The sequence below is a fragment of the Anopheles ziemanni genome, chromosome 2, assembly GCF_943734765.1.
Source record: "Anopheles ziemanni chromosome 2, idAnoZiCoDA_A2_x.2, whole genome shotgun sequence".
Classification (NCBI taxonomy): Eukaryota; Metazoa; Arthropoda; class Insecta; order Diptera; family Culicidae; genus Anopheles; species Anopheles ziemanni.
In genome coordinates this window covers 40568359-40580759 of record NC_080705.1, presented here as the reverse complement: position 1 = coordinate 40580759, position 12401 = coordinate 40568359, and the positions used below count along the sequence as shown (strand labels likewise).

The 12401-nt window shown below is 40.9% G+C and overlaps 1 protein-coding gene across 1 annotated transcript; it reads right to left on the bottom strand.

The window, feature by feature from the left end:
• Window positions 1-10280: 10280 nt before the first annotated feature.
• On the bottom strand, window positions 10281-12217 carry LOC131293580 (uncharacterized). Its single transcript, XM_058321658.1, has 2 exons — window positions 12204-12217; window positions 10281-11043 (listed from the first exon to the last, which is right to left on the bottom strand). The coding sequence occupies exons 1-2, from the start codon at window positions 12215-12217 to the stop codon at window positions 10281-10283; spliced, it is 777 nt and encodes a 258-aa protein (XP_058177641.1).
• Between the last annotated feature and the right edge of the window lie 184 nt (window positions 12218-12401).

Genomic DNA, 12401 nt, shown 5'->3' with positions numbered 1-12401 from the left:
TTTTTTTTGCGCATACGCGCGCATCTTTACGTTATTCTGTACTTTATATGTGAAGCTTATACTTTATCACCTACTAGGCGTCTCCATCATGCCATATGTAGCATCATGTGTGGTAAGAAATATATGAAATTCTCATTCAATGAAACGTATGATCGTATCGTAAAAATGTGAAGCAGGGTAGTGGTTGAACATCACGTAAAAGGGGAAAGACAAGCCAAGTCAATAACAAAGAATGAAATTTGGTTTGGTTTGCTTTGAATGCATTAGGTCGCTTTTTCTTGTTCTACAGCTCACAAACCCATCTTTTTATACCCAAAATTCCTATTAATAATGTACCCTACACTAACATTTTGTTCTGTTCTGTACAGGTAAGGGTACATACCTGTAAAAGTTGAAGTTAATCTTCAAGAGTTGGTGAATCACACTGCGTGTAGAATAATTGAAATGCAAAAAGCAGAAATCTTGCGGCACCTTTCATCTTCTTTGTGTGATTCACTAAGCGTCGTATTATTGCGCTCGTGAGGCATTGACGGATCTAGTGAACACAGCATTTACAATCAACTGTTTCATGGTTCCAGAGAAAATACTGCATGAGACAGTGATGAGCTAGTATCAGCATTAACTCCTATCCGTCTTTCGTTCATTAGTGACAATACAGATATCATCTGGATAAACTTGATGCCCCAAAATGTTGGTTCTGCAGGCCAATTGTGATCAAGTTTGCGAAAGATTGAAAAGAAAAAGTTATACAAATAGTCCTTCCTTCTTCTTGGCGTAACGACCTCTGGGTCATGCCTGCCCGTTAATGGCTTACGAGACTTGTTTCCCTGTTGTACGTGGATAGTCAGTCCTCTCGTACAGGGGAGGGTCCGGTCTTGGTTGGGATTCGAACGCACGCCGTCGAGGTGGTGAGCCCCCTTCGCTCATGGGCCGATTTTCTAACCGGCGCTACAAACAAATAGACAAATAGTATATTATGAAATCAAAAGCCAAATAACCAGGTTAGTTCCTTATACAATACAGCTAAAAGAAACAAGTTATGTGACGGTAAATTATTCTGTCATCACAAGTTATGTGACGGTACTGTCCAAATTTGCTCCACTAATCCTAGAACGTTGGTCAGTGCTTATGACGCAATATGACGGGGATACGCAAACAAAATCCATTTAACGTAATGGTTGTCGCTTAATCTCTATTTTATGGCTCGTATCATGTGCACCTAAACACCTAATTTCCAGATCGATTATGTGGTTATTCAGGTCCACAATTCCACTTTGTATCAAGAGGTGCCCATTACACTTCTGATTTATGAGCTACAATCTATATGTGAGCTACAATCTTACGCATTTTGTGCGTTTACTGTTATTCATTGATACGCCCAGAATAAATGCTTATCAATAAATAATAAGAAGTGCAAAAGGTAAAAGAAACAGGAGCTCGAGTGCGAAATTCCTGCAGGTGGTAATCGGGGTAATTATTGCAATCATTTGGTGGAAAATTATGAAAGGCTTTGTTTGTCTAAATGAATTGTGTTTTTATCAGAAAATGGCTGCAGATAACAAAAACATAGTCGTGCTATGGAGTTATCTTTACCAGACATGTATATCATATTATGAAACCAAAACAATGTATAATCAACGTTGATCTCTCATTGTATAACATTCGAAAAAAGAAGTAGTAGTTATGTTGTAGATTTTTAACGTTTTATTTGCTATAAACAAAATTATTATTTTTAAGTTTAGCTAAAGCTTCTGAGAAATGTTATCCTAATTGCTTAGAATAAATGGATTAATTCACTATCCGAGTTCATGAACAGGTTTGTTTACATCATGGTTCTATCTCCTTTCGACCCTAACAAATAAAAGTCTTGGAGAAAGTCTGCAAGATGGCTGAAGATTTTAAAACCCTATACAATCAATTAATGATTGCTTTTATCACTGACTAGCATAGCAACCGCGACAGCCGAGCGGTAGCGCCGGTTAGAAAATCGGCCCATGAGCGCCGGGGCTCACCACCTCGACGGCTTGGGTTCGAATCCCAACCGAGACCGGACCCTCCCCTGTACGAGAGGACTGACTAACCACGTACAACAGGGAAACAAGTCTCGTAAGCCCTTAACGGGCAGGCATGACCAAAAGGTCGTTACGCCAAGAAGAAGAAGAAGAAGATGTTAGTTTAATATGCATTCGTTTATTCACAGGTGTAAAACGTACAGCGGGTAGCAATGGTAGCAACTGCGGGAGAAGAGTAAAAATTGAATGTGGGAGAAAAAAATATCGCATCCACCCTTCTTAGAACATAACTTGAGCCAGCAAACTTGTAATTTGTTTTTCTAGCGCTGAAATTGCTGATGTGCATGTGCATGTGCATGCGCAAACAAATCGTTCCGAGCTAACAGATAAATGTCATCAATAAATTGAATAATATTTGTCTATTTTCTCGTTGTCATTATAAGTATGTAACACTTATACGATTTTGTAATAACGTAAATGAAAACATTCCCACATATAGAAACTCTGTCGAAGGATTCTTTATTCTATCGAGTGTTGTTTTGAAGAGACCGCACGAGAATGCTTCGAATGCTTTTGAAATCATACGGGCACGCCACACACACCGCGGTTGCCGCAGCATCTCAAGCTCTACCGCTCCAGAGCTTTTTAAACCGCGTCAAGTATTCAACCCAGAAATGGTGGGTTTTTCGTTTTGTATGGGAATGACAACGCAGCGCGTTGTCAAAAAAATTGGATCGAGCACTTTTTTGAACGCCAGAAATGCCTTCAATTTCAAAAAAGGGACGTTACAATTTTTGATACGAAGTTAATTATTCAAAAAACGATACCATGTTATTATTTATTGTTCGTGTTAAGATGGTATTCGTTATTCGCGATATTTTTAGTAGTTTATTATTCCAAAACTTCATGTGAATAATAAATGTTTCTTATTTTGATTTTACTTTCCCGTGTTGACAATGGTGAAAAGGATGGAAGGAACACTTCTAGAACAATTTAACTCTCTCGATGTGTTTTCTGGTTTGGTGGTACTTTAACATCCGGCATCCGGCGCGATTCCTCCCGCATTTCCCATTCCATGTCTCTCACCGCAGAGACCGCTTTCTCTCCTCAAGGCTTCCGAAACTTTTCGCCACGCACTTTCCAAGCGTTTTCGTTGGCCAGGCTCAGTCGGCGGCCCCTGGCTCTACGGGCCTTGCTCATACCCCCCGTGACATCCTCACTTGCAACCTGCTGGAGATCAGCGAGGGTGTTTGGTGTGGTGCCTAATAACGGACACTTGCTGTATGCTAACCATGTAAAATTATTCCTTCCCGTATCCTCTCCTTCCATCTTCTTACTCCTTCAAGAATCCCTCAATCGCTTTGCACATTCAATTGTTCTGTGATATCCTTCAGACGATCCGCTGGGGTGACCCACCACGACTACTGTATTGGTAGCGCAGCTTTGTCGCGGGTATCGGCTATCAAGGACCTTGGGGTGTGGCTGGACATCACCTTGTCCTTCTGCGTGCAGATTGATGATGTTGTATTCAAGGCCAACCGTACTCTGCGGCTTATTTATCCCCTAGCGTCGGAGGTACGGGACCCACACTGCTTGCTGGCGCTTTACTGTTGCTGTTGTTGCGTATGCTTCCGTGGTATGGACCTCAACTGGTGTCATTGCCTTGGGACGGTTAGAGGGGGTGCAAAGACGCTTCACGCGTCTGGCCGTAAGGTGTCTTCTCGGCTACAATGCCTGCTCCCTTCTGGCTCACGAGTCGCGATGTCTATTGTTGGGGCTATCCACGAGTCAGACTCGCCACCGGTACACTCAAGCTACTTTCATCGCCCAACTTCTCCTGCACTCCACTGACGCTCCGGAACTCCTGTCCCATATTCCTCTCTATGTCCCTTCCTATATCCTTCAGGAAAGGTCATCTCTCTGTATTCCCACAATCCGTACACATTTCTCCCGGAATGATCCATTTTGTTTGCGCCATGTCTTCCTTCAATAGCTCTAGTCACCTGTTTGATTACAACGTCTCCATCCCTTCCTTTCGCTCACGTCTTACCAATATAATAAATTTCATAATCAGAAAACGTTATAGCGTCGAAAATATAGCGTCGCATACATAAGTGTAAATTTTTAACGACCTAATACAGTTTCCCTATCATTGAAACGAGAGTATTAGAACACTCGTTTAGTTGTCCGTTATAGTTAACGTTGATTATTTGAATTGTTTTGAAAAGACAAATCAGAGCTTTCGGTAGAACGGGACATCTTTGGGAAAGAGCGAGAGGCTTCGCGGCTAAGCAAAACGCGCTAGGATCAAGCAAATCGAGTAGTTTCTGCGTTGTCAAATTTGACAACGCGCTGCGGAACGCGGTCTGTGTGGCAGCGGCGATACATCTTTCGCCGCTGCCACACAGACCGCGTTCCGCAGCGCGTTGTCAAAATTGACAACGCAGAAACTACTCGATTTGCTTGATCCTAGCGCGTTTTGCGTAGCCGCGAAACCTCTCGCTCTATCTCAAAGATGTCCCGTTCTACCGAAAGCTCTGATTTGTCTTTTCAAAACAATTCAAATTTATAACGTAAACTATAACGGACAACTAAACGAGTGTTCTAATATTCTCGTTTCAATGATAGGGAAACTGTATTAGGTCGTCATAAATTTACATATGTGACGTTATATTTTCCATTGAATACATTCTACAACTTTTCCTGATAATGGAATTTATTATATTGGTAAGACGTGAACGAAAGGAAGGGATGGAGACGTTGTAGTCCAATAGGTGGCTAAAGCTATTGAAGGAAGACATGGCGCAGACAAAATGGATCATTCTGGGAGAAATGTGTACGGCGGGTGGGAATAAGGAGAGGTGACCTTTCCAGAAGGGTATGGGAAGGGACATAGAGAAGAATATGGGACAGGAGTTCCGGAACGTCAGAGGAGTGCAGGAGAAGTTGGGCGATGAAAGTAGCTTGAGTTTTCCGGTGGCGAGTCTGAATCGAGGATAGCCCTAACAATTGACACCGCGACTCGTAAGCCAGAAGGAAGCAGGCAATGTAGCCGAGAAGACGCCTTACGGCCAGAGGCGTGAAGCGTCTCTGCACCCTCTCTAACCGTCCCAAGGCAATGACAACTGTTGGGGTCCATACCACGGAAGCATACTCAAGGATCGGTCTGACCCAGCAACAGTAAAGCGTCAGCAAGCAGCGCGGGTCCCGAACATCCGACGCTAGGCAAGAAATTGTAAGCCGCAGCGTACAGTTGGCCTTGAATTCCACTTCATCAATCTGCACGCAGAAGGACAAGGTGAAGTCCAGCCACATCCCAAGTTCCTTAATAGCCGACCCCCGCTATAAAGCTACGCTTCCAATACAGTAGTAGCGGTGGGTCACCCCAGCGGATCGGCTGAAGGATATAACACAACAATTGAAGGTGCAAAGCGGTTGAGGGATTCTTGAAGGAGTAAGAAGTCGGAAGGAGAGGATATGGGAAAGAATAATTTTACATCGGCAGCATACAGCAAGTACCCGTTATTAGGCACCACACCAAACCCCCTCGCTGATATCCACCAGGTTGCAAGTAAGGACGTCACGGGGGGTATGGGCAAGGCCCGTAGGGCTAAGGGTCTCAGACTGACCCTGGCTAACGAAAACGCTTGGACTGTGCGTGGTGAAAAGTTTACAGAAGCCTTGAGGAGAGAAAGCGGTCTCTGCGGTGAGAGATATGAAATGGGAAATGCGGGAGGAACCGCGCTGGGTGCGGGGTGTTAAAGTACCCCCAAACAAGAAAACACATCGAGGGAGTCAAATTGTTTCTAGAAGTATTCCTTCCATCCTTTTCACCATTGTCAACTCGGGAAAGTAAAATCAAATTAAGAAACATTTATTATTCACATGGAATTTTGGAATAATAAACAACTAAAAATATCGCGAATAATGAAAACCATCTTAAAACGAACAATAAATAATAACATGGTATCGTTTTTTGAATAATTAACTTCATATCAATAATTGTAACGTCCCTTTTTTTGAAATTGAAGGCATTTCTGGCGTTCAAAAAAGTGCTCGATCCAAATTTTTTGACAACGCGCTGCGTTGTCATTCCCATACAAAACGAAAAACCCACCATTTCTGGGTTGAATACTTGACGCGGTTTAAAAAGCTCTGGAGCGATAGAGCTTGAGATGCTGCGGCAACCGCGGTGTGTGTAGCGTGCCCGTTTGATAATCTAAAACACAATCATTTCTGAGGCGATTGAGATGATATAAATATTATTGCATAGGTATTTAGTGCGACTATCTTTTGTCTGTATGATGCACTTGGCTAGGAATAACCATTGAGGAGCTATGTTTGTTTTATTTCTTCTCTTTATTGTGCTTCGATAATAGATTTGAAAGCGCCAATGTTGTTTTCATTGGAAAATGTTCTACCGTTGGTGGCAGCGCCGGTGCCATCCAAAGTTCAAAAATACGCTTTCCGTTCAAACTGTAACGGTTTATGCTTTCCATCCGTCGCTTTGTTTCATTCTTCATGCAAAGTTTCACTCAAGAGCGGGTTGAAAAATTTCGGCACTGCAGCGCGAATGCGACGGAGCACAAGTCAGTCGCTGCGTCTCGCTCCGATCCACGGGGATAGGCCTGAGTTCATTCTAAATTGGTAGTAGGGTAGACTGTCAGAAACTTTGCGCTTGCATTGACTGGCTACAGCATTGGTACCACAAAACGCGGCTACACGAACGCGGTTTTTGAGTTCGCGGTTGGAGTTTGCGGCTCGTGTAGCGGGTCGGTAATGAATGCTCCTCGCCACTGACTTTAATTTTTATACACCTAAAGCCATAACATCTGCTTGCTGCCATGCTTATCTACAATTACTTTAAAACCCGGACATTGCTACTTGCTTAGCAGTTCACAAAGAATGAGGATGAGGATCATAAATGTTTTCGTATCAGTTGATCAGAAGATAAACGGATCGAAAGAATCTTTGACCAACTGATTCATATTTTAATCCGGATGTTATTCGACATCGAAAACCACGGTTTACGATCTTCTTCATTTCTACCATACAAAAATTGGATTAATGTTGTTTTTACACGCAGCGTACTGTGAGCGCAGAAATCGTCTTTATCGTGTGATAAAGATTGAAATATCAAAATCTACAAAGCTGAACACAGCTTCCAAAACAGACTCCTTCTACCAGGCCATTATCGCCAATAAGGAGGCATCGTTGAAGCAGTCGATTCAACTCGAGGACTCTTTTTCCTACCAGCTGAACAATCAGGCTCCGTCAACTGACTCCAGCTGTTTGGGATTCCTTCGGACACTTATGGAAAACAACATGTTTGTGGCCGGTGTCGGTTATAGGGGTGGTCGGGGTAATACGCACCCCTGGGGCAATACGCACCCCTTCCAATTTCCCTTGAAAGACGAGTTTTTAACGCGTAAAAAGTAGTCATCCTGTAAGATCAATCTACAATTTGGTCACCCTATGAGTTTGGCCACTCTACATCAACAGAAACGCGAAATAAACGCAAAACAAAATCATTCTCAGCTCAGACAGTTTTGGTTATAATGTGACGTACCATTCCGCTAAGGAATATTAAGTGCAAAAATCGATATTTACCCACGAGTAATACGAAATTAAATGAATTAAGAATCAGTGCTTGAGACTGTTCATGAAAATTTCGGAAAAAATGCAGATTTACTCATATTTTAGTTGAAAATATGTTCAACTACGAATGGGGGCAATATGCACCTAGTATGTCGGGGTAAAATGGTGGTGCATATTGCCTCTTTGTTATGGTGCGTATTGCCCCTTTGTTGTGGTGCGTATTGCCCCTTTGTTGTGGAGCGTATTACCCCTAGCAAAGGTGCGTTTTGTCTCAACCAGATACAGATCGATCAAAAATTGAACTTTTTCAAAACTGAAAAAAATACGTTTTTCTTAGCAAAAAAACCAAAAATTCGTGAACTGGTAACTAGTTTGAACCTTAATGAATCCAATTCAGAGATGAAATCAACAATAAAGAGCCAAGTTGTTAGAAAATTTTATAGTTTTCCTTAAGGGGTGCGTATTACCCCGACCACCCCTACGAACTGTGTGAACACCGTCGAAGCTGGGGTAAAAGAGAAGCTAGCCAAAGTGTACAAACTGCTGCCAGTCGATGAAACATCATTGACGATCCAGCCAAAATGATCGCCAAGTTGAACGAGAAGGAAGCGGAGATCAACGACATTTCGGTGAGTTTTGTGGCCGACATCAATGCCGCTGTGGATGGATACGCCACCCGTTTTAGTGCTTTGGAGAATTCTTACAAGTCGTGTGTGCTTTCGAACGAGTCCCTTCTTAAGCAGGCGTTCGAGTCGTCGAAGATGCAGCTGACGCTGATTTGCATGGGAACGATTGTTTAGAAAAATCCAGCTCATCAAATCATTGAATCTAATAAATAAATTGATGCAAAGTATGAATACTGCTTTCGCTGATTTTGCAGATCGATTATCTATTTGTCGCCTATCTATCTATCTTCGCCTTCTCATACGAGCGTCAGGATCGAATCGACTAGTTATTGACCTCTTTAGTCAGGCTAGAGATGCGCTCAGGCTAGAGATAGGCTGTTATAGCCTATAATGCCAGCCAGCGGACAAGCCACAGCCCAGTGACTTTGCCAAGTCACAATAGGTGACCATTGTGGTAAGGCGATAATAAAATAATGGGTCAAATCAGAATGGGTCGACCTCACATTTGTTTTTTAGTAGTAAAACTTTGAAATATTTTACCTTATATTATTACTGTTGTTGTTGTACTCTTTCCGATCAAGGATATAGACAAACAGCATTTAAAAATGGTTTTATATCACTTTCGAATAGCAAAACACTGTTTTTAGTATTTGGTCCAGAATATTTCAAGACTCTTTTTTATCATCTATTTACACCTCACTGTAATTTTCGACAAACATGTGCCTACCACTGGTAAAAGCATTCATTAATTGATTGTATAGGACTTTAAAATCTTCAGCCATCTTGCAGACTTTCTCCAAGACTTTTATTTGTTAGGGTCGAAAAGAGATGGAACCATGATGTAACAAAACCTGCTCGTGAAATCGGGTAGTGAATTAATCCAGTTATTGTGAGCAATCAGGATATCATTTTGCAACAGCCATGACTAAAATTTAAAAAAAATAGTTTTCTTTATTGCAAAAATAAGTAAAAAATCTACAGCATACATGAATACTACTTCTTCTTTTGAAGGTTATTCAACGAGAGATCAACGTTGATTTTACATTGTTTTGATTTCACAATGAGATATTACATGTCTGGTAAAGATAACATCGAAGCCCGACTATGTTTATGTTATCTGCAGCCATTTTCTGCTAAAAAGACAATTCACTTAAACAAACAAAGCCTTTCATAATTTTCCACCACATGATTGCAATAATTACTCCTATTACACCATGCAGGAATTTCGCATTCGAGCCCCATTTTCTTATACTTTTTGCACTTCTTTTTATTTATTGATAAGCATTTTATTTTCTCTGAGAGGTTCATAATCCGGTTCATGATTAGCGATCTACATGCGACTTGCACACATTCTACTTTTACTTTTGAATGTTCTTATTATTCATTGATAAGCATTTATTCGAGGCGTATCAATAAATAACAGTAAAAGCACAACATGCGTAAGCCACATGTAGATTGTGGCTCATAAATCTAAAAAACGTATTGTAAACCTCTTGATACAAAATGGAATTGTGGACCTGAAAAACCACATAATCGATCCACTGGGAATGAGGTGTTTAGGCGAGCGTCTGGTCTCGGTTGGGATGCCAAGCAATCCGAATTTTTGCCGAAGTACTAATCCGAAACACTCAAAACGATTAGTCCCAGCGAGGAACCAACAATTAAAATTCCATTGCTACACGAGAAAATAAGCCAGCAGGACCTGCTCATTTAAACGTTCAGTTGCAAAGGTAATGAAAATTGCATTTTAACGCATATTGTAACATATACCGTATTTTCACACTTATAACACGACCTTTGTCGCCCACTATGATTTCTTCAAATTTAGTGTTGTACTGTGTAGATAGTTTGATGATTAGTTTTTTGAAGTTCTGGCACTAAAATAGATAGAAAACCTATGGTTTTAAGTCTAATAAATATAATAAAATATTCTATCTACTACAAAACATGCTCTGTTCTATAATATAATTATAAAAATTAGTATTTTAAACGACATAAAATGTGTTTATTAAAACAGTCACCGATATATACTTTAAGAATCGTGCTAATTGTCTACGAGAGTGTCAAGGCAAATGTCCGTTAGCTGACTCTTCGATGCCTCATTTGCTATCTTTAGAATAGACTCGTTTGTGTTCAGGCACGTTTGGTAAGCTATACGAAGGTCCCCCAGAGCCGCAGCGAATTTCTCAACGATTTCGAACACTCCCGACAAGCAGTCGCTACCCATCGCGTCTATTTCGAATGCTTTGTCCTTTAACTTGGCCAAAATACGTTCCGGGTCGTAGATAATATTTTCACCTTCGAACACATCCAGTAACCGTTGGTAGAGAATTTTCGACTCATCAAACTCCAGCAGCTTTAGCACCCTTTCCAGCTCTCGTTCGAGGCCTACTTGGACACTGTTAATACAGTTCGTATATCCGACACCAGCCACGTTCATGTTGCTATCGACGATAATCCGCAATATCTCAAGACAACTCCGATCGGCCGACTGCACTTGATGGTCCAACTGATACAACATTTCGTCCTCAATCACTATGGACCTAGCAAGTGATCCCTCCTTTTCGGCAAACACCTGTAGGTAGAATTCATCGATCCGCTCCACGACATTTAACTTAGCCGCGTACACAAAGTTAATGACGCGTCGCTTGATTTCCGCATGCTTTGGTTCGATGTCCTTCAGTCGCTGAATAACCTCCATCGACACCGGACGTCCAACATCAACTGCCTGAAGTAATAAATGAGGGTAACGAAAACAAATTATGTAATTTGCAATTTTTTGCAATAACGTAATATGGATACTTAACCTACATTCACCAACAGACACAAACACAGGGCAATTAAAAGTAGAAAAGATTTCATGGTGCGATTTGGACCGGTACTTCAGAGTACTAGTCCGGTGGACCACACGTTTACGAAGATTGAAGGCTTTTGCTGAAATTTCAACATTATCTCTTTGATTTTATACGACACACCAGATCCGGATTATAAATCAACGGCAGAATGGCGATATGGCAAAGCTAATCGCGCGGTACAATAATAATCACGGAAGATTAAATGTCGCGAAATATCGCTCAGCCTAAGTCAATGAGCCACACGATGGTCAATAAGAAACTTTATCGTTTGCCTCCCCATTTTATTGCTGGTTGGCGATATCAAACAGTAACCTAGAAATGCTATCAATGAACCGCCGGAAAAATTAGCTGATTGATTCGAAAGTAGGGTCTTCGGTATCTTTCATTATTTTACATTTCGAAAAAAATCAAAAAAACCAACAATCAAACAGGATCCAACGTATTGCATTTAAACAACCTTCGCTGCCATAGTCAAACAATTGTACCGTTTGCCCAGAGGCGGATCTACCTATTAGCGGACTGAGCGGCCGCGGGGGGCCCCGAGCTTAAGGGGGCCCCGTGATGAAAACCCCAGATCGCAAAAATAACTACCGATTTTATTTATTCTCGCAGTGGTATACATATTTGATCAAAGTTATTACAGATGTACTTTGATATTGCTTAACCGTTGTTAATTTTCACTCAAAACCTTGCCAGAATATGTTTTCATGAATCTTGTTTCTCATCTACAATGTCCGTTTGACTTAAAATGCTTTCAATTTACGGTCTACTTATAAAAGTCTGCATTGCTACCCTTTTAAATTGTTTTCGTCGTCGCTGTTAAAACTGATAAAAAGATTTGATAATTTGAGAGCGATTTAAAAAAACCCTATTGCTATTTAGCACAAATAAAAAACATCTGTGAAAAGTGATCTACATTTGCATTTACTTAAAAAAAAAAAGAAAAACATGACATTTACTGCAGAAAAATATTAAAATGAATAGTTTTCAATAGGTCGGTTTGGTTTAGGATGTTAGGATGTGGATTTATTTTAGATTCTTTGAATTAATATTTACTATAAGATATGTGACGCAGTTATGGATAATAACGAAAAGATGTATAGAATTTATACCTATAAAAATTCATAGAGACTATATGCTGAAAATATGTATAAAGGATTGCAAGCTGTTGTAAAAAATTAATCCAATTTTGGCCATAGGTATAGAAACATTTAGAGAAATCGAAATGTATGGAGGGCCCCGTTTATCCAACCGCTTGGGGCCCCCGAACGGATTGATCCGCTTCTGCGTTTGCTTATTCAGTAACGCTA